Source organism: Argiope bruennichi, chromosome 4 (assembly GCF_947563725.1).
Source record: "Argiope bruennichi chromosome 4, qqArgBrue1.1, whole genome shotgun sequence".
Lineage (NCBI taxonomy): Eukaryota > Metazoa > Arthropoda > Arachnida > Araneae > Araneidae > Argiope > Argiope bruennichi.
Window position 1 is genome coordinate 31,247,197 of NC_079154.1, and position 22,097 is coordinate 31,269,293.

A 22,097-nucleotide genomic window follows, 5' to 3' on the forward strand; every position below is an offset into this window, starting at 1 on the left:
ATTTTATTTATCATTTAAGCTCAATAATTCAGTGTCTCATTTCTGATCTATTTATATCGGAAATGAAATTTGAGTTTGATTAATGTGCCTTTTGAGTTCACGAGAGGAGTTTGAGATGGAACATAAATACGATACATTATTATCTTCATCATATAATGCTGAATTTTTTTAACTATTTATTTGTAGCGTTGCTTCCTCCATAGTAACTTTCCTGGTAAGAAAGATTGCTTTAAGGATATAATAATGGCTTTTAAATGGATGTCGAATTAATTACCCTCGGTTTTGGTGACAAGCTTGGTGATAAAAACAGAGGACCAAGAATATTCGAAAATCTTGGCAATAACTCCATTAGATCATAGTTCAGATATTTGTTCTAGATAGTTCGTGTCCCTGTTTTAGGAGTTATAAAAAGGTTAAGAGAAGTCAGCAGTGGTAGCCGAATAGAGAGATTATGATTGAGTGAGTTATCTCTATGGGTGCACTTTACGCTAATAGGACTGTCGCTAATAGTCGTCGTTTGTCACCGAGGCCTGTTGATTGTGTGCCTCCATACATTCTCTACAGGAACATGGTAACTTTACGGACTTACAGGCGGAAGTTCCGTAACAATATATAGATACTTGCAAGGATAAAAATGGGCACTTCGTTAAAATTTTGTAAAATTTTAATGAGAATTTTATTTAATTAAATATTAAGAAAAATCTTGATGTTTCTTCACTTATAATCTTCAAAAATACTATATCAATATATTGATCAACGCATTTTTTTTTTTTTTTTTTTTTTTTTTGGCATTATGTCTTTCTGCTTGTTCGTGAAGACAATACTGAAAGACGCTTTGAACTGGAAGATGAAATCTGATAGACGGACTCTAATCCAAGTTTGTAGATTTCTCTAAAAATTTTAAACAAAGTCCATTCTGTGAAAGTCTGCTTGTGCAGCTGTCTGAATAAGAATATAAAACACAAACAAATAATTAAATGAAACGATGCTATTATTATTTAAATTATTGCTCTGTGAGAAATTTTGGTTTCAATTGGTTGATAAAAAGCACCCAAAATGCATACTATGCAAACAAAATACAATACGTCTCTATACTGTGAGGGACTAAATGCTTATGTATGGGGTTTTCAAAAAGAAAATGACATCATTATTATATAGTATGGATAAAAGTTTCGGAGGAACCACTCCGACAGGTTTATGTTAAATTCCAGCCACCTTTGACAGCCAGTTGCTTCGACAGGAACAGGAACTCCAGTTAGTTTATTTTAGATACTAGCAGCTTTTGACGATCCATTGCCGGAATCATTGTTTGCTATAACTTTTTATTAAACATTTTATGCAACTTGTTCTAAATAATTTCCTCAACAAAATAGTTTGAAATATGTAAAGATAGATATTGTTACGAATCTGTAATGCTGCTTCCCAGCATAGTTGGTTCCACCATCGAAAAGAATGTTTTACAGTCATCAGTATTGGACAGAGTCCGTGTGTCGCATTGGAGGTCCCGGAGCTTGGCGACAAACTTGGCGACGAATTTGGTGACTTTGGCGCCAAAATAGATTATACCCGAAACATCAAGAATTTTCACGATCCGTCCAGTAGGAACCGAGATACGCCTCGAACGTTCCTGATTGGTTGAGAGACTTGTAGCCCCGACCCTTGAGACCTATAAAAGGAGGCTACCGCGGCTGCCAGGGTCGTCGTAGTCGGAATCGACGGTAAAGAACTGGCATTCCAGAGATAAGCGGAGCAGCGACGGAGGAAGCTAGTGCTGAACTAAGCTGTGTACTACTGTCTGCAGTAGAGTCTGTTGTATGCTGCTGTTTATGCTGTTTTGTATGCTGCTGTTTATGCTGTTTTGTATGCTGCTGTGTATGCTGTTGTATGCTGAACGTCTCGGCTGAAGATAATCGTCTTTTGTGCTGTATATAGTTGTCGTCTTTGTGCTGTCCTGTGTGTCTTCGTGTAAATAAACGTCGTTGTTTTATTTTCTTCTGCCGCCTGGTGATTGAGCGTTCTTCACACCATATAACCCCCACTATTCAAACGAACTCCGGAATTTTCGTAACAATATATTAAATAATAAAAAGTATAGGACGATTAATAATAAATTGTAAAAGCTCAAAGCAGTTTTTTTTAATTAGTGTTAAGGAAAAAAGTAAATATTAATGTTTCAAGCAAAACTCATAATGTAAATAATCAAAATAATAATAAGAAGAAGAAAATAAAAAATCAATACAAATTATCATATGAAATGAAATATATAAATACATATTAAAAGAAAAAATATATATTTATTGTAAATACGACTTGAATCCTAATTTATTTAAAACTTTCTATAAAAGTTTCACGATTTTACGATCTTAATTAAAGAGCCAAATTTTTGAATCAAATAAATCATTTTTCATATTTTTATGCTTATAAAACAGTAATTTAATAAAATTTCTTATTGATAAATATTCTTCAAAAAAGTTGTTTTATCTAAGAAAAATACTGATCGGAAGAAAATAAGAAAAATTGCTTGAATGTGATTTCTATGCAAAAATTACTCCTATGAACAACTACTTATTTTTTATGCTGCTTGGTATGGATTTTCTACATAACGGGATAATACATGTTTTTTTCTACAAACTTGAAGTTTAGCTTTGCCGGATTGAAATAAAATACTTTTATAGTAAAACTTAGGATTAAAAATGCAAAAGAAGACCCCTACAATGTTTTATGCTAGTTAACTAAGTTTAGAAAAGAGATACTCTAATGAAAAATGCGTTCAGTGGGTATAAGGGGAAAACTCCGATAGGCTAAATCGAGGATAGCTACGCTGCATTTTACAAGAAAGCTCGAAACATGGGTACCAAAGCACAACACAAATGTATACAAGGACGCATTTACCCTATAGAAATCAATAACAAAAACTCAACCAATTGATATTTAATAATCAGCACTTAATAATCAGCAATTAATATTTAATAATCAGCACATTCGCTAGATCAGCACTTAATCAGACATTCGCTGGATTAGCACTTCAACGAGAGACATAAGTCGTCTACTATCTCAGGATTTTACAATGAAAGGACGGAGAAGCTTCTAGAGGTATATCTATTTTCTTTCATAATAAAGATATCGTCAAAACTCCAGTAATTTCGAGAACCATCGCTTTTGTCCCAAATTTGTGACAAAAAGTGTCACCAAGGTCAAAGGCCCTTGACTTAGAATTCATTCAAAAGTTATTCAAATATTTGATTTCTGTACCATGAAATTAAATGTGCAGTAAAGCAATATTACAGAATACGATTCACCAGATTAGAAGAAACGCTCAGATTTAACTCCTTAACTGTTATAAGTTTTTTTTTACCTTTAATTAGAGGACATTTCCCATTTGCGGAGTATACTATACTTCTGTTTCAACTATATGACACAAGGGGAAAACGGTGAAGGGGTTAATGGAGGGCCGATTCACATATGTCCAACAACAATGTGCAAAATGGAGATATTTTCGGGCGGATACTTTGTTTACTTAAAGAATGTTAAATAATAGATTCAAATTTTAGTTTCTACTTGTCATGTATCTGCCATGATGCGTACAATTTGTACGGATTGTGTCTGGTGTACTCTTTTCTTTCGCTTAATGCACTGCCAAGGGCATTCCCTATTATTTAGGAATACCTGTTCTGTTGTAAAAACAATTTGCTTTTCTATGCCAGATATATATTTAAAGTTTTTTTTATGGATTTTTGTATCCTCTTGCATAGTCAGTAATGCGTAGAAAAATAAGAATTACCTCATCATTGTTGAATGACCTAATAAGCGTCCTAAGCATTTAAATTATATAGAATGACCTCTATGGAATGAAACAATTTTTTTTTTTTAAATTGACCGATCCATTGAGCAAGAATAAAGATTAGGGATGTATAATAATAAATTTGTTGGAATATAGAAGTGAACATATGCATGCAATAATCATATGAACTTACGAATATTGTAATAAACATATTGTTACGAAATTTCCGGGGTTCGTTTGGATAGTGGGAGTTATATGGTGTGGAGAACACTCAATCAGCAGGCGGCAGTAGAAAATAAAACAACGACGTTTATTTATACGAAGACAGGACAGACAGCACAAAGACGACAACTATATACAACACACAATTATCTTCAGCCGAGACGTGCAGACAACAGCACACAACAGACTCTAATGCAGACCGTAGCGCACCACTTAATTCAGCACTCACTTGACTCCGTCGCTGCACCGCTAATCTCTGGAAGGCCAGTTCTTTCTGTCAATTCCGACTACTCTTCGACTCCACTGGTACACGACTCAATTCACCACCACTCCCCGGTATCTGCAGCTCTTTTTATAGGTCTCAGGAGGCGGGGGTAGAAGCCTCTCAACCAATCAGGAACGTTCGAGGCGTAACTCGGTTACTACTGATCGGATCGGGAAAATTATCGATGTTTCGGGTATAATCTATTTTGGCGCCAAAGTCGCCAAATGGTCGCTAAGTTTGTCGCCAAGCTCTGGGACCTCCTATGGAACCAACTATGCTGGGAAGCCGCATCACAGATTCGTAACAATATGAATGAATATAGAGTCATATTCAGAGCTATTTTAATGGGCGTTATAAATATCGCTCGCAGCAGCAGAGTGAAAAACATTCTATAATAATAGCCACTTTTTGAACAAAATAAAAATTATTTTTACTTTCTCGTATATCAAATATGCAAAGAATCGTAATCGTAACTAAGTTTCTGATCTACCTCAGAACGAAAAGCACATTTTAGGAATTATGCCTGCCTGTCTGTCAGTAATTCAAAAACACTTTGAGCTAGACGGATAAAATTTGGTATGTGGTCTTTACATAATAATTTAAGATTTCAGTCAAATTTTGAAAGAAATCTACTAATTAGGAAGTCTGTCTGGCTGTCCGAGTACAAGTGAACCCGATGAGTATCAAACCTACCTAGCTAGTTTTATCAAAACTAGTACACATTTTTACAATTCTATTGTGTAGGTTTTTTTTTTTTTTGGCAAATTTTAAATTAACCCCTTATGGAGAATAAACATCTTTCGGTCCTTTCAAATACATGTAAATCCGAAAATCCAAAAAACGCAACGACTTGGATACGAGAAATTTGGTACATATCAAACGCATTTTTTTAGCATCTCAAGAATAAATCCTTATGAAATTTTAAATTAACCCTATGTACCCATAGTTATTCAATTACTTCCAAACCCAGGGCAAATTTTTGCGCACGAAAGTAGATTGGAATCATCTCTTTTATGTGAGCAAGTGGATGTGAATTATCTTTCATCCTTAAATTTCAGCTGCAGCAATTTGTTGAAATCCATGCTCTTATAAGGTTAAATTTGTCAAAGGGTGGACCACTTATATTTTTGTATTTTCGCATAGAGTAAAACAGGTAATGGAATTTGTTATGTAATATTGCTACCAAATTACTTAAATTGTGGTTCCGTGCTTAATTTTGAATTGAATAGTTGCAAAATATGCCTCCGAAATGCATTTATGGTTTTTCTTACGATACTACGATACTCATGTGTGAGACGATTGAAATAAAACTATGAATATTTATGTTATTCATGGCCTTGCAATTCTATATGGAGGGGGGGGACAATGCCTTGATAAGAAATTATGCCACAAAGTGTTTTTGAGACCACTCCTCTTGGTTTGTTTAGTAAAAAATATGCATTTCTAACATAATGTGGATAAAGGCAAAGAAATAAAATGGTCAAGAGAAATAATAGCTGAACTTTCCTAATTTCAGTATGTCAGAATTTAATTAATCTGAAATCTTTTTTTTTCTTTCTAAAATTACCTTTGAAATGGTTATTACATATAAAATGAATTCATTAAGAAAAGGAGAAGGTGAATTAAATTTCAATGTTCTCACATATAAATCCCCTTATTCTTCCACATAAATGCGCCTTTAACACATATGATCAACAATGCCTTGTATTTGCATTTATCAAAAATGCTTTGCATTTGCATCTTAGACACGCTTGTTAATATTATTTTCGCTTTATATCAATTAAAAGTTTTTAACAGTATATGAAATTACTTTTATCGCCGTACAATTTTCATCATTGTTTCTCTCAAAATGTACTGTGTAATCAAAAATGCCTTGCATTTGCATCTTATCAAAAAGGCCTTGCACTTGCATTTTATCAATAATGCCTTGCATTTGCATTTGCGTCTTAGTCGCGCTTATTATTATTATTTTTGTTTTCTTTTTATATGAATAAAAATCCTTTAACAGTATATGAAATTACTTTTATAGTTGTAAAGTTCTAGTCATTGTTTCTCTCAAAATGCGCCGTGTAATCAAAAATGCCTTGCATTTGCATCTTAGACTCACTTTCTATTATTATTGTTTTCTTTTTAGATGAATAAAAATTCTTTAACAGTATATGAATTTACTTTTATCGCTGTATAACTCTCATCATTCTCTCAAAATGCTTCGTGCAATCAAAAATATCTTGCACTTACATCTTATCAAAAAATGTATTGCATCTGCATTTATCAAAAATGCTTTGAATTTGCATCTTACACTCAATATTATTATTCTGGATTTATATCGATAAAAATTCTTTAATAGTATATGAAATTACTTTTACCGCTGTATAATTCTCATCATTGTTTTTTTCAAAATGCCCCGTGTAATCAAAAACGTCTTTCACTTTCATCTTATCAAAAATGCCTTGCATTTGCATTTTAGACGCGCTTATTATTATTAGTGTTGTTTTCTTTTTATATGAATAAAAATTCTTTAACAGTATAAGAAATTACTTTTATCTCTGTATAATTCTCATCATTGTTTCTCACAAAATGCCTCGTGTAATCAAAAATACCTTGAACTTACATCTTATCAAAAGATATTTTGCATTTGCATTTATCGGAAATTCTTTAAATATGCATCTTAGACTCAATATTATTATTTTGGATTTATATCGATAAAAATCCTTTAACAGTATATGAAATTACTTTTATCGCTGTATAATTTTTATCATTGTTTCTTTCAAAATGCCCCGTGTAATCAAAAACGTCTTTCACTTTTATCTTATCAAAAATGCCTTGCACTTGCATCTTATCAAAAATGCCTTGCACTTGCATCTTTTCAAAAATACCTCGCACTTGCATTTTTGATAAATGCAGATGCCTTGCCTTGATTCAAAAATGCTTGCATTTGCATTTATCAAAAATGCTTTGCTTTGCATCTTAGACGCGCTTATTATTATTATTGTTTTCTTTTTACATGAATGAAAATTCTTTTACAGTATATGAAATTACTTTTATCGCTGTATAATTCTCGTCATTGTTTCTCTCAAAATGCCCCGTGTAATCAAAAAATATCTTGCACTTACATCTTATCAAAAATGCTTTGCATTTGCATCTTAGACTCACTTTCTATAATTATTTTCGATTTATATCAATAAAAATCCTTTATCAGCTTATGAAATTATTTTTATCGCTGTATAATTCTCAGCATTTTTTTCTCTCAAAATGCTCCATGTAATCAAAAATGCCTTGCACTTGCATCTCATAAAAAATGCCTTGCATTTTTTTAATGCTCATTTATCAAAAATACTTTGTATTTGCATTTTAGAAGCAATTATTATTATTTTATCTATATCAATTAAAATTCCTTTTATCGCTGTGTAATTTTTTTATAAGAAATTACTTTTATCGCTGCATAATTCTCATTATTATTTCTCTGATTTCGCAATTTTAGTGCTTTCCGGTGATTATCTGGAACTCTGTTCCGGAAAATGAAGAATCCTTTGTTTATTTTATTAGAATCTTTTTTCATTATTAAGTTCCTGCTGTTCTCTTCTACGAATTGTTATATTTTTCTTTCCGAAATCTATAAAACCTTGTAATGTTTTTTAGAAACAGATTTAATTTGTACGAATTAAAGAGATAACATAACGTATATTAATACTGAAAAAAACTTTTCATTATTTCGAAAACAATAAGCAAAGAATCGAGAAAATATTTTGTACATTTTTTATTAAGAAAGCAGTGCATTTTTTTAATAATGAAATCGTTTGTTTTAACATAATTAATAAAAAAATCATATTAGTATCGGAATTTCATTTTTTTGGACTTTCCTATAAAATTATTTCTCTATTTGTTCTTTGATAATTATTCCAAAATATCTTTTCATCATTATTTTGGAGTTTCTAAAATGTTTTGAAATAGTTTAAAAGAATTATTTATTTAATTTATTATATGTTCTTTTTTTTTTTTTTTTTTTTTTTTGGCATTAGCAATCTTTAAAAAATCGTTTGGTTCTATAAAATACATTTGGAAGTTGAATAGAAATTGCACGGAGATTTTTATTTCTGTAGATATATTCTTCAAGAATATATCATCAAATTAAGATTGTGTTCAAAGCGCAAGCAAGATTGTAGCCAAAATAATCAAAAAGAAAATAATTGAATTAAAAATGATTTGAACAGAATTTTGAGATTTTTTTCAATTATTTTGTTACTTCTATTCTATCCTAAATATCAAAATCCTCAAATATGCTCAAAACCTTCAAACATTATATATTTTTGACTGGTGAAAAAAATACATTTCGCAAAGGAATTTTTTTAAAGTATCTGTTTAACAAAGCTTTATAAATATATGTTTTTTTCCTATGCAGTCTTCTGCATGCATTTAGAATCTCCGCTCTTTTACCAGCTTTTTTTATCAAAAATTTTAATACCAGACAAAATATTATAAAATTAATGCAATAAAAAAGAATTTTACACATTAAATTAATTAATTTAACGCATAAATAAAAAGAAAATGTATTGCAAATATCACTGAAACTAAAATGTATTCTACATATACATTTTTTAGTGATATTAATAAGTGATGATTGAAATATGTAATAATTCATTCTAATAGTTAACGATTTTTATTTAAATTTTATCTGGTTATTACTTTTTGCATTAAAACAATAAAAACGAATTCTTCTCATCTAAATTTGATATAAAGGTGAATTTAAGCATTTTTCGGATCCAGACAGTGCATATTATGCGACATAATTTTTGTTAACTAGTCAATTTGTCGTCAGATTTTATCAAGCTTTTAACATAATCAATAATTTAATGATTTATTTTAATTCCATTTGTTTTATTTTTTATATTTTTGTGAAAATCTATACGACTTTATTTTTTAATTTTTTGGAGAGAAAGGACTAAATTCTGGACAAATCAAACATAGTGAATTTAGGATTTTATTCCTTACAAATAAAACTAATGAATTATTATGATAGGTTATAACTAAATAACAAATTTGAGATAAATTAAGCAATAAAAATTACAATTTTATAAAACCTATAAGATGAACTATAATACAATAAGTAAAATGAATAATTAATTTTTTTTCATATATTGTACATTTAGAATTTAAGGAAATGATTTGTAAAATTATATAAGATCTAAAAATTAAATTATTTTTCCTTAAATATATTTTACGTTTTCCTTCGAATTTCTCATTTTATATCAAATGCAAAATGTTACAAATGTTCTTTCCATGACATTTCTAAAACAACATATCTGATGATTTTTTAAAAAAAATTTGAGTCAATCTGCAATATACTTCTTAAATAAGAATTTATCTATTATTAGAATAACAGCAATTTTATTTACTGTATTAAGCGTTTTCTTTCAAGATATAATAAATTTCTAAATAAAAATATCAGCTATGCGAAATTTTTAATTCTATTTGCTTTATATAAAATTATGTATACTAATGCATTCTTTTTAATATTTTCAAAGACGTTTCTGAAATGGCATTTCTGAAACTCAGATCGATGATACTTCAGCCAAAAATATTTAGCAGTGTATCTGTTTAACTTTTTTTCAACTGAAGTACACAAAATTTAATTTCTACATAAATTCTTTTTCTGTGTGATGACTCATTATCAGATTTCTCCAGTTACGAAAAACTTCATTATTTTAGTGAAATAAAAGAATGAAGCGTTTAATTATTTTATTAAATAATTAAAAGCTTAATATTAATATAACATTATATGTTAACAATAATGACATTCTATAGAAGATTTATAACAGAAAATAATATTAGAAATTTTAATGAAATTTGAACAAAATAATGAACCTAAAATTCTATTTTTCATTTTATATTTTCTAATTACAATTTAATTTTACAAACTTTGTAGTGATTTATTACATAAAGCATGCAGAAATAACATTTTTAGTTTTAATAATAATTATAAATAACTGGAGTTTACATCCGGCGTATCAGCTATAATCAACGTGGTTCTCTTGCCAAACGATTTCCTTGTTTTATAATGCCAATTATTAATACTAGGAACCTGTAGAAAATTTGCAATAAGCCTGGACTGATCCTTGAAAATGACATGAAAAAAGAGCAAATAATAATTTAAGACTACATTTTTCATATTTTTGAACTTTTTTTTTTTTACCTTTTGGAACTTAAACTCAGAAATAATATGAATCAGTTTTAATAGTAGAACGTTAGAAATATACTGCCTACAGATATTGATAAAAATGCTCATTATAAAATATTATATTTAAACAATCTTATATTACTTAAATTCTAAATACTTGTAGAAATGCTTTTGTTCAGGCTTGAAGGAAAACAACATTTCAAAAGCAAGTTAAAAAATAATTCTGGAAATAATGAAATATAATAAATTCTGTAAAGTTGGCTCCTTTGAAATACAACTTATAACATTCCAGCTTTTAAAACTTTAACCAGTACAACGATAACACAAGTAATTTTTTTTATTTAAATACTGAAGTAAGTTATCGCTGATAAATCCTTCATTGATGAATGATCCAAAAGAAAAGGAAAAATATTCAAAATAATACAAAATCATTATTTAATATTCTTACGTTATCGTTAAACTTTTTCAAAATTGTAAAGATGTGAGGATATACTATTTTATAGTTGTCTAACACTTTATACTATTCGTATTGCTTACTTTTCTCAACAACTTAGGCACTTTAATAATTTAAAAGATTTCATTTTCCTTTTTTATGAAAAAAAAAGTTTTACTAAGATCAACATATTATTATTAAATTTATAGAATACACATTTTTTAAAGATATGGTTTTAAAATAATGCAAATATTTATTAATTTCTGAAAGATTTCAGTTAATGTTTCTATTTCGTTTACAGAAATATTTTTTAAAATATTATTTTTTTTTGTGGAATTTTGCATGCTTGTTTATGGCAACCTCAAATGTATGCTTCAGATATATATTTAGACTCCAATTACGTACAACCAAAAGAAAATTTCAGACATTTTACTAACATGTTGATTTTTTTTTAATTAAAGTTCAATTAACAATTTTTTATTTCACCACAAATCAAATGTTTTCGATTAATCGATTTTCAAAGGTTACCAGGATTAAAATGTGTAAATTTAATAAAGAAAATAGACTTATTAGAGAAAACATTCAAATCTAATCTAAAACATTGAAATGCATATAGAATGGAGCAAGAACAACTTAAATAAAATAAATTTCATTTCATCGAAAAAGGCTTTTTTTTTATTTCAATAAAATATTGTTTTTTAAATGTAACTTAAATGATAAACAGCTCAGATCTTTTATCTTACTTATCAGTAAAATGCATCAATCAATTTTCCTTATATTTAAGAATAAAAAATAACCATTTTTCTCTATAACAACAAAAATTTGTTGGTATTTATATTAAAAAAATAACATATATAACATATAATCACAATAATAACATATATATTAAATTTTTACCTGATGCATACTGTAGAAATATTATCCACCACAATGCGATGGTAATCCATTTATAGCTATCACGTTGATGCTTCATGTTTTATGCAAAATGAACAATAACTTAATTTTTCAGTTAGCTACCGAATAAAGAAGAAACGCGAATTACAAAACAGGAAATACAACTCTCAGTTTCCGGCCGAACATATCGAAGCCTGCACCGTAACGCAGGAAACTTAGGAATATCAACTACATTACTCTTTTTAATGCGATAAACATATATTAATATGTTTGTTTCTTTTTGTTTTAAAGAAAAGTTTGTTACAACCAAACGTCGAAAAGCATTGCACTCTCAACAAACAAATTTTTAAAAAATCGACTTCTCAAAACTAATTGAGAAAGGCCTGATAATGTGAACTCATGGTCCAGTCAGATAGTGGACGTATAGCTGCATCCGGAGGAGTGATGTCACTTGATGGCCGTTGGTCTAAGCAGTCCAACCTTTTCCGGTGATTGGGAAATCGTTTTTTTACACCAACATGTAGATAGATCTATTGCATTTCTTGGAACACGAGGATGAAAAAAGCAGTAAACTGACCACATAGAAAAGAAAGAAAGAGAACGAGAAAGAAACCGCAATACTGCTAAAAAAATGTTCTCATGCGCGAATGGTCCACAAGTCTGCAAAGTCCATTAATGTTTCTAATGAATCCACATTAACTGGTGGAAGTTCATTTTAAATTGGACTTGCAATTCCGATTATAAACTCCCCATTAACGATTCAATAGAACTTTCTGATTCTTTAAATTTCTATTTACAAATAAGTAGATTTGTCATAGAAAACGTGGCAATAAAATTGTTTTTGAAATCAAAGAATAATTAATGGTAATATTTGATATTCCATTATTTTACATAGTTACATAATACATTGTATCATTTAGCTTCGAAGCATTGAAAAGAGGAAAGAAATGTTTTGTAAATCTTTTGTTTTCAACACCGGATAAAGATTTTGGTGTTATGACCACATAACTAATTTTATTCGTCTAACTTGAGTTATGTGTTGCCAAACCAACAGACAATATAAGTCCAAAAACGATTCTGCAGAGAGTTCTAAACCGTGGCGATACATCAAATTCATGATGCCGAATATTTCGATGATAAGAGTATTCTCACTTTATATACCTTCTTTTCCGCTAATAATGAAGGAGTGTGTGTGTGCGCATTTCTCTTTATATTGGAATCTTACTCCTAGAACCGTCTCAACCAAAGTTAATTAATTTGGCATAAATATACTTTGAAGGCAAAAATGTTCATTTTGGATCAATTTTTTTTAATAATTTCAATTTATTAAAGATTAAGCCAAATTTTATGCCTTTTTCTGTGATAACTTTCAAAAACGCTGATTGAAAAAAAGGATTTCTATACATTTAAAGAAAGATTATGCTTATATCTCCTCAATTTATGTGAGAAATATAAAAACTCTTATCATCACAATATGGCGAAAGACGACGTGTAGTTAGAATGTAGATTATCAGGACAATCATGCTTTTAATGGTTTAATAAATTATATAGGACTCGATTCCATTAGGAATGTATATTTATATAATAAATAGAGCAAGAATCGGGATAATGAAATAACAAGACTCTAATGTCTACAACAATTTGATACTTAAAAATGCGTATGTAATGAAATCATGGATTTCAAAGATTCATAAGAAATTCAATGGGAATTAAATAGAAGCAGTATAATCGGTGAATCAGCTAGTTGCCAAAGACAGCTGGTATAAAATAAAAATTGGCGAAATGACTGTAGCTGCACGTTTGTCCTTTGTTTTTAAATATATAAATACTCTTCTAATTCAAATGTTCATCAAGAGAATTTTATCTAGGGAATAAGAATGATTTAATAATATTGAACAATATATCTAATATTATTTAAATAATAATAATGATTCATTTTATGCAATTTATCTTGTATTTTTCATTAGCCTTTAAAAAATCATGCATCAACTCATCATCAATGAATAATGACAAATCTATTTAAGAATATTTAAAATACACGAATTAAATTTTCGCTGTTCAGAAACAAGATTCGGTATCTATTTTTCGTGATACTGCTGTTCTGGAATGGAAATAAATTCGAAGAAATATTACAAGACGTATTATTAAAAATAAAATTTAAAGGGGAATCTAAAATCCTAAGTGTCGTAGTATCATAACATTTTTAGGTTTTATTTATCTGTTTTTAAATTGATTTTAAGTAAAAGCTCGTAATTATAGCAGTGATCAGATAAAGAAATATTTATTTTAAATAATAAAAAAACGTGCAGATGTAAATCCAGAAAATGAAGAAATTAAAAATATTGTTGAAACACTTATAAATATATTGTTATACTTATAAATATTATAATTATTTTGTAATTATTGCAATATTTTTACGAATCTGTATTATTGCAATTAGTTTTAAACTAAGAAGGAGAAGCTTTAATAGGCGCTGAATGGCTGCCAGTTTAAAGACTCTCTGAGCAAGGCGAGCTTTTCGACCATTGGCTTCAATATCAGAACTTTGGTGACAAAAAAGAATTTTCCCGATTGGAACTCTTAGCGATATCTTTGTTAGAAGCCAAGATACACGTTCTTTCTAGAAGTTTTGATACCCTATCATGGATCTGTGATATATGTGGTTAAGCATTGAGGTACTGACAAAAAAAGTCAATCAATTTCAGTAAAAAAATAATTGAGCGAATTCTTCCTGTAGAGTGTTGACCTCTAGCTAATTCTTTCGGCGGTGCGCCTTGTACTGTTGCGTTTTTTTTTTATAACACTTTGTTGTTTTGCTGTGCGCTGTTGAATTTTGAAAGTTCTGTTTTTGAGTGTGCGCCAGCTGTATTTTGTTCTCTATGTTTTCGATCTTTCTTGTCAAATAGATTCGTTATCTGTTAATTAGCTTATTGGCTTTTTTTTTTTTTTTGCCGTGCACTAACCAAACAGATTTCACGTAAAGAATATTATAAATTTGAATATATTATTATAATATATATAAATATATTCAAACATTTTCTGTAATTATAAAAAAATAACGCAGAAATAAAAAAAATTGTTGAAAAACTGATTTTCTGAATTTTAATGTAGTAAAAAAGTGTTCTTGTAAAATAATATTCTCCGGCGTTATTAAAGTAACCGACTGACTTAAAAATGTCATTTTTCTATGAAATTATCGAAATTCTTTTAAGATTTAATTTTTCTAGCTTGTTTTATAAACTTTCTAAAACTGTTTTATGTTTTATTTTATGCGAATGACAAATGAAGTTATAGCTTTTTATTACTGAATCAATGGCATTATTTTGTGTTGTATTAAGACGTTAAATATTTTTTCCACGAAACTTAAAACTCATTAAATACGTTTTTTAAGAAACCAAGAAAATATTTTTGAAATTAAAAAAAAAAAAAAAAAAAAAAAACGACCGACCATAACAACGATTTCTCAAAAAGTTATTCATGTATTGATATGAAATCTTACAAGATTGTTCCCTGAAATTTGTTTCATGTTTTCTTCACACGCAACATTCTTAAGAGTTTAAATGTAAATAAGAAGCACTTTTCATGAAAAGTTTCCAGTTTAATAGCTTTGCTCAACTATATATTAAAAATACTTTGACTTAGAAGAAATATTTTAGAGTGCAACACAGATAGTTGTCATAAAAATGTAACCCTGCAAGATTTTATGCATATTTAGAGTATAATTTGGTCTATGGCTGTTAGTGTAAGGCTAATTTTTTAAAATTATTTTTCGCCAAATTTCTGAATTTTTTAAATAAATAATATTTTGAAAGTTTAATCTATACTTATAATAAAGCTCAATGTGTGTGTGTGTGTGTGTGTTGGCGCTCTACAGGCCAGGTCATTTGACATACAGCATTCAAATTTGGTACATGTATACATTAGAGGTCGAGAATGTGCACCTGGGGTCCCTTTTTTTGAAATTTTAATTAGAATTTTAATTATTAATTAAAAACTAACTTTCCCGCCAAAAAAATCTTCCATTTTCCCCACCGCCAAATAAGTAAGCCATCAGTTGTTTTTTTCTCCCAACAGTAATGAGGCTAGGGTTAACAGTTTTCGACGGATTATTTCAAACGATTCGGTTTATTTTCTTAATGTTTCATGAATTTAAAATTAAACATTGTTAATTAATCCATGTTTCAGATTCATTCTGAAGTACTTTTGAATTAAAATAACACAGAATAAAGGAAATTAAAAATGTCTAATCTGCATAGCGTTACCCCAACTGGCGTAGAAAAATTTACGCATTTGCGTTAACGTAACTGGCGAAGAAAATCCACGCATGCGCATTGTTCTGATTGTTGGCATGACAACCAACGGACGATTTAAATTATTTTTAGGTTAGTTGCATGCTTTTTTAAGTAAAATGTATTTATGTTAGTTATATATTTTTTGTATATGCTTATAGTTTTAAGTACATCGTTTTTTAAGTAGTTTTTTTAAACCTGTTTTCGACCGATTATTTTAAACGATTCCTTTTATTTTCTTAGTGTTTGATGCATTTAAAATTAAACATTGTTAATGAATCGATCTGTTCATGATGAATCTGAGAAATTTTTGTTGACAAATTCTTGATATATTACATAAATTAAGAAAGATATTCTTTAGTGACCATAAAGTTTAAACGCTCAGTGACTCTATTATCAGTAATCATATTATTAAAAAAAATGCTTTGTTTCAGTAAAAAATATTATTATATTAATTGCATATTAATCATTTACACTTTAATTTAAAGCATAAATTCTACGAGGGGTAACAGAAAATTAGAGAGATACATATCACGTTATGACTGAAGGCCTTTATAATATTATGAGTGAATTATGACTATCAAAATGTGAAGTTTTAAAATATTTTGCTGAAAAATCTATTAAAGTTGGAATTGCGTAAAATATTTAATGGTACGACCGGAGTTTAACCCCCTGCTTGGCGAAATTTTTAAAAATCGCAAACAAACGGCCTTGCGAAATGTTCAAAAGCAAAGAAGCAGATGTTCAATTATAGTGCATATTAAAGATTGCCAGCTTTGGTGCGTTATCGCAACTTGACGAAGAAGGGGGTTAAACTCCGGTTCAACCTATTTAATTATTAAAATTTAAACGAACATTAAGATTGGCGAACCGGCTGGTCGCCAAAGGCGGCTAGTTTTATAATATTTTCAAATGTATACAGTTAAAAAAATAACATTAATATATATATATATATATATATATATATATATATATATATATATATATATATATATATATATATATATTTGAAAAAATTATTTCGAACACAGCCGGATATCTCAAAAAGAACGCAATTACTCTTCTTAGGCATTTTTTTTCAAAGTTATTTTCAATCAAATCAAGTCAAATTCAAAATCAAGTCAAGTCAAATAAAGTCAAGTCAACCATTCAATCAAATCAAATCAAAATTCAATCAAATCAAATCAAATTTTTAATCAAATCAAGTTATAAAGCAACTTTGACAGAATACATCAAAAGTGTAATCAAACCAATCATTCAATTTTTAAATACGTATTTTCAATATGATTCACAAAAAGCAGTTGATTTTTTTTTTTATTGATTTAATTTCTGAGGAAGAATAATTCGTTTTCTGATATTTGCATTTAAATTTTATCACGCAATTTTATGATTGAACACACCACTTTTATACATCAGTGCAGAAGTTTCTTTGTGAAATGTTTATTTCCTTTATTGAATGTTTTTTTTTTAATTTCATACCATAGGTTATTAACAATATTATCGTATTTTGAACTCCCGCCTTAATATCGCAATACAGATATACAGTGGCTCAAAAAATTGAGAGAACACCTTACTTTTACTTGATAAATCCGACTTTCAACATAAATAATACATTACCGGAAAGAGCAAACATGTTTTTATTTTTACACATAACAAACGGTTTAATTCAGAGTAAAAATAAAGAAAAATCAACGAAATTCTTCTAAACTGAAAAGTTTCAGTAGCATTTTAAATAAACAAACGCGGAATTTAGCCTCAAAAAATTGAGAATACAAAATGAAATTCTTGTAATATCTCGCATAGAAAGAACGTGTCAGTATTTAGTTGCATGTCTTTTGACTTTTATACTGGCCACTAAACGTCGTGGCACCGATTCGACCCATTTTTGGTGGTATCTGAAGATATTTTGCCCCTTTCTTCTTGCACCACTTGTTTTAAATGGGTTTTGTTTCTAATTTTGTGTTTTTGGACGATTGCTTCGAGTGTGGCCAACAGATATTCAATGGTATTATTGTCGGGGTACTGTAGTGGTGTGTATAACTACTGTTTAAAATAAAAAGAGACACTATATTTTGACGTTACGTGCATTTTGTTTGGGGTCGTTGTCCTATTCGAAAATGAAATTTCCATCTAAACTCAAATGTTTAGCACTTTCCTTTAGATTGCTGCGAAGTACATCCACGTAAGCCATATCATTTATAATGTCATCTATAAAAATTAAATTTCCTACTCCGGATGAAGCCATGCAACCTCAAATCAATGCGGGAGTCACCATCATGTTTAACTGTAGGACGTAAATTTTTTGGATCCGAAGCAGTATTAGGCTTTCTTCATACAGTACGATGGATGTCACTGCAAAAATTTTGAGTTTTCTTTCATTACTAAATATAGCTTTCTTCCAAAGGTTATTGGTCTTCAATTGATGAGTTTTTAAAACTTCAAATGCTTTATCTGAATTTGCAAGCTGATAAACGGTTTCTCTCTAAAAATGCGTCTTTTATATCCAACTTGTCTAATGGCATTTCGCACAGTTTCAGCACTTACATTTCTGTCTATGATTTGAAAAGTTTCTGCAACAAGTTGGGTGAACCATATGTTCGCAGCAATCAAAAGAAAGTGTTAAAAATTCGGATTTAGACGGAAATTCCATTTACCAGCAGGGCAATGACCCCAAACAAAATGCACGTAACGTCAAAATATGGTGTATTTTTCATTGTATACAGCAGTTACACACATCACCATAGTACTCCGACATCAATGCCATTGAATATTCGCAAGCCATGCTTGAAAAAGTGGTTCAAAAACACAAAATTAGAAAGAAAACACTTTTAAAACAAGTGGTGCAAGAAGATTGGTATAAAATATGTTCAGATGCCCCCCAAAAATTCGCCGAATCGGTACCATGACGTTTAGAGACCTTTATAAGAGCCAAAAGACATGCAACTTAACAGTGACGCTTTGTTTCTATGCGAGATATTGCAAAGCTTGCATTGGTATAGACTCAATTTTTTGAGGCAAAATTCTATGTATGTTTATTTAAAATGCTTCTGAAACTTTTCAATTTAGAAGAATTTAGCTGATTTTTCTTTATTTTTACTTTAAATTAAACCATTTGCTATGTGTAAAAATAAAAGCATGTGTGCAGTTCCCGGTAATGTGTCATTTACATTGGAAGTCGGATTTATCAAATAAAAGTAAGGTGTACTCTCAATTTTTTGAGCCACTGTATATATATATATATATATATATATATATATATATATATATATATATATATATATATATATATATATATATATATATATATATATATCTTTGTAATGGCATATGATGTACCTCTGTCTTTGAATTGAAAAGGAAATCTTAGTTTAAGAGAAAAAATTTTCTAATTAATATTATATGCAATATATTATGGAAATTTTATGATGTTTTGCGCATGGTGCAAAAATTGCTTAAAACGCTGTACAGGATAGACAGTTGAACAGGCAGCTATTAAACTTGGTAGTTATTTTCTAAATTAATTACTTCTCAATGATAAAGTGTTACAGCGTTTCAAAATTTCGATAATGATCGAAATTTTAACGTTATTACTTAATAATTTCGAAGCCTATAATCACACAAAAGTTTCATCGCAATTTCAAAATAATAATAATAATAAAAACTTTTGAATAATATTTTCATTTCTGTACACATTTTATTCTAATTTTAACATTTTTTTAATTAATTTTAAACACAATTTACAGTGATGTTTTTTGGTGAAAGTAAAACCATTTTTGTGATTTTCTCAAATCGTCACGCACCTCGGAGCTATTTTTTAAAATTTTTTTTAAAACTTTAATAAATGAAAAATTAAACGAAATACTGGCGATTTTTTTCGACTTTTTCTGAAAATAATTAAATATAAATCTGATTTTTAAGTTATTTTAAAACGTGCCTTTTTAATGATATCAAATTACTTGCCGTGCAATACTCAACTGAATTTTGACAATTTTTAATTAATTATTTAAACTAACTCTCCATTTTTTTCAATAGAATTCAAACTATTTTCATTGTTTTATTTAATATTTAGCAGCATTGTTGAAAGTGAAAGAGTGGAAAGATTTTCCTAATTTTCTGAATAGATTACATGAAGAATCAACAAGCGAAATTACATCTCCGCAAAAGAACATGTAATTTAAAATATGCTTCTCCATATACTTAGGCTTTTATTTCTTTGATGTTATGTGTCCAACAAATACCATCGATGTGGCTTATGGGCGCATAAGTTCGTCCGCTCATATGTAGCGCTTGAACTTAGAACAATTAGCAATCAAAGGGTTAATGGCGCTATAATGTCACTGAATTCGACTTCATTAAATAAACTCATCCTTTATTGAAAGAGCCATGAACGTCAATGCATAAAGATTTAATTTAATTTAAATGCAACCAATGTTCCTGGTGAATCATCAGGAGACTAATTAAAGCATAGACTTTAAAAATATTTCTGCATTGATTGTACTCTGTGTTCGAGATATCTGCAAATCTTTATCAATGTTTGAATATTAATAGAATTTAGTCGATAAATCTTCTTAATCAATATACTGTCGTTTACATTGTCAAAAACAGCAATTTATAAAAAAGCATTATACTGTATAAAAATGTTATAAAGCATTTTTCAGAGGGGAAAAAATCTATTTTTTAATCAATTATCTAATAATAGAAGAGAATATTGTTACAAACTTGTAATTTCGCTTCACATCACGAATAGGATCATCATAAGAAAGACCGTTTTATAGTCATCTGTATTGGATGGTGTAGGAGGGCGAGCCAGTGATCCCAAAGCTTGGCGACCATTTGGCGACAAAATGGATAATGCTCGAAACTTCTAGAATTTTGTCGATACGTCCAATAGGAACCAAGATACGCCTGATTGTTTAGAAGACTGATTGAGGAGGCGGCGGGCCTGATTGGTTCTAAGCCCGCCTCCGGAGACTATAAAAGGACAGCACTCTCAAGCTGTGGGGTTACATTTTCATTCCGACTCCAGCCATGGAAGGAGACAGACGCAGCGAGAGCGAACGCTGAAGTATTATATCTATGAGAAGCCAAGCCTCATTCAGATATGAACTTAGTACGACTCTTGGAGAACGATGCGACGTGATACCAAAGTGACCAAATCATATAAGATTTTCTAACGGAATGATTGATGGGTTCAACAAGTCCATAGAAAAGGAGACCGATCCAAGAATTCAGAAAGAGGGCATATTTTTAACAGAAAGCAGTTCGAGGAAAACATAAACTCCGCCTTAGAAAAGTTAAAGAAGTTAAGACCTTGAATTTGCCCAAAATGCAGCATACATCCAAAAACAGACAAGATATCCGCAACCACCTGGTAGTCTGCCAGGGAAGAATAAAAAATCCGAGGGAAATCCTTGGCAACTTTCACGTGACGCTACAACAAATGAGAAATAATAACCTGGAACATACCACCCAATACTTAAATGACGTAAATAAAGCAAAAGACCTAAAAACCAAGATCGAAAATGCCGAAGCCGAAATAAAATTGTTTAGTCCTTGCCAAGTAGAAGGGTGTCAAAAGCACTTGACAAATACTCAAACAAGCACCGAAAACATAGAAACTCATCAACCATTCCTGCTGATAGATAGAAAACACACATCAAAAAGAAAAAAACTCCATAGAAAATCTGGAACTAACTACCAACAATAAATATCAAATACTTGAAGGAGCGACACCACAATCAAGCAAAGAAATTCCCTCTATCCACATGAAATTAAATGCAAATAACAATACAAGAAATCGGCAAGAAATATCCCAGCATAGCTAATAGGTACTCAAATGATTTTATAAAAATCCTCCGGCACCGATGAAGAAAGATTGGGAATAATTGAATTGCTCAACAAAATGAAGAAAGAATATGAAATCTCCGAAGACCCCCACCGATAGGATTATTAAAGTAGTCTCAAGAGACTCCCAGGAAATCATGACAAAGACGACTTGAAATTAGAAATAGAAGCTCTGAATTTCACCGCAGGACGAA

At 29.6% G+C, this 22,097-nt stretch overlaps 1 protein-coding gene across 2 annotated transcripts in view; it reads right to left on the reverse strand.

Moving 5' to 3' along the window:
* Window positions 1-12,177, reverse strand: part of LOC129966918 (receptor-type tyrosine-protein phosphatase mu-like) — a 127,169-nt gene extending 114,992 nt beyond the window's left edge. The window contains exon 1 of one of the 2 annotated variants that reach the window (XM_056081535.1): window positions 11,774-12,177. In XM_056081535.1, coding sequence (XP_055937510.1) covers window positions 11,774-11,849 — 76 coding nt within the window. In that variant the 5' untranslated portion in view covers window positions 11,850-12,177. The remainder of the gene's footprint in view (window positions 1-11,773) is intronic. The other variant, XM_056081536.1, reaches the window with a different exon arrangement.
* Between the last annotated feature and the right edge of the window lie 9,920 nt (window positions 12,178-22,097).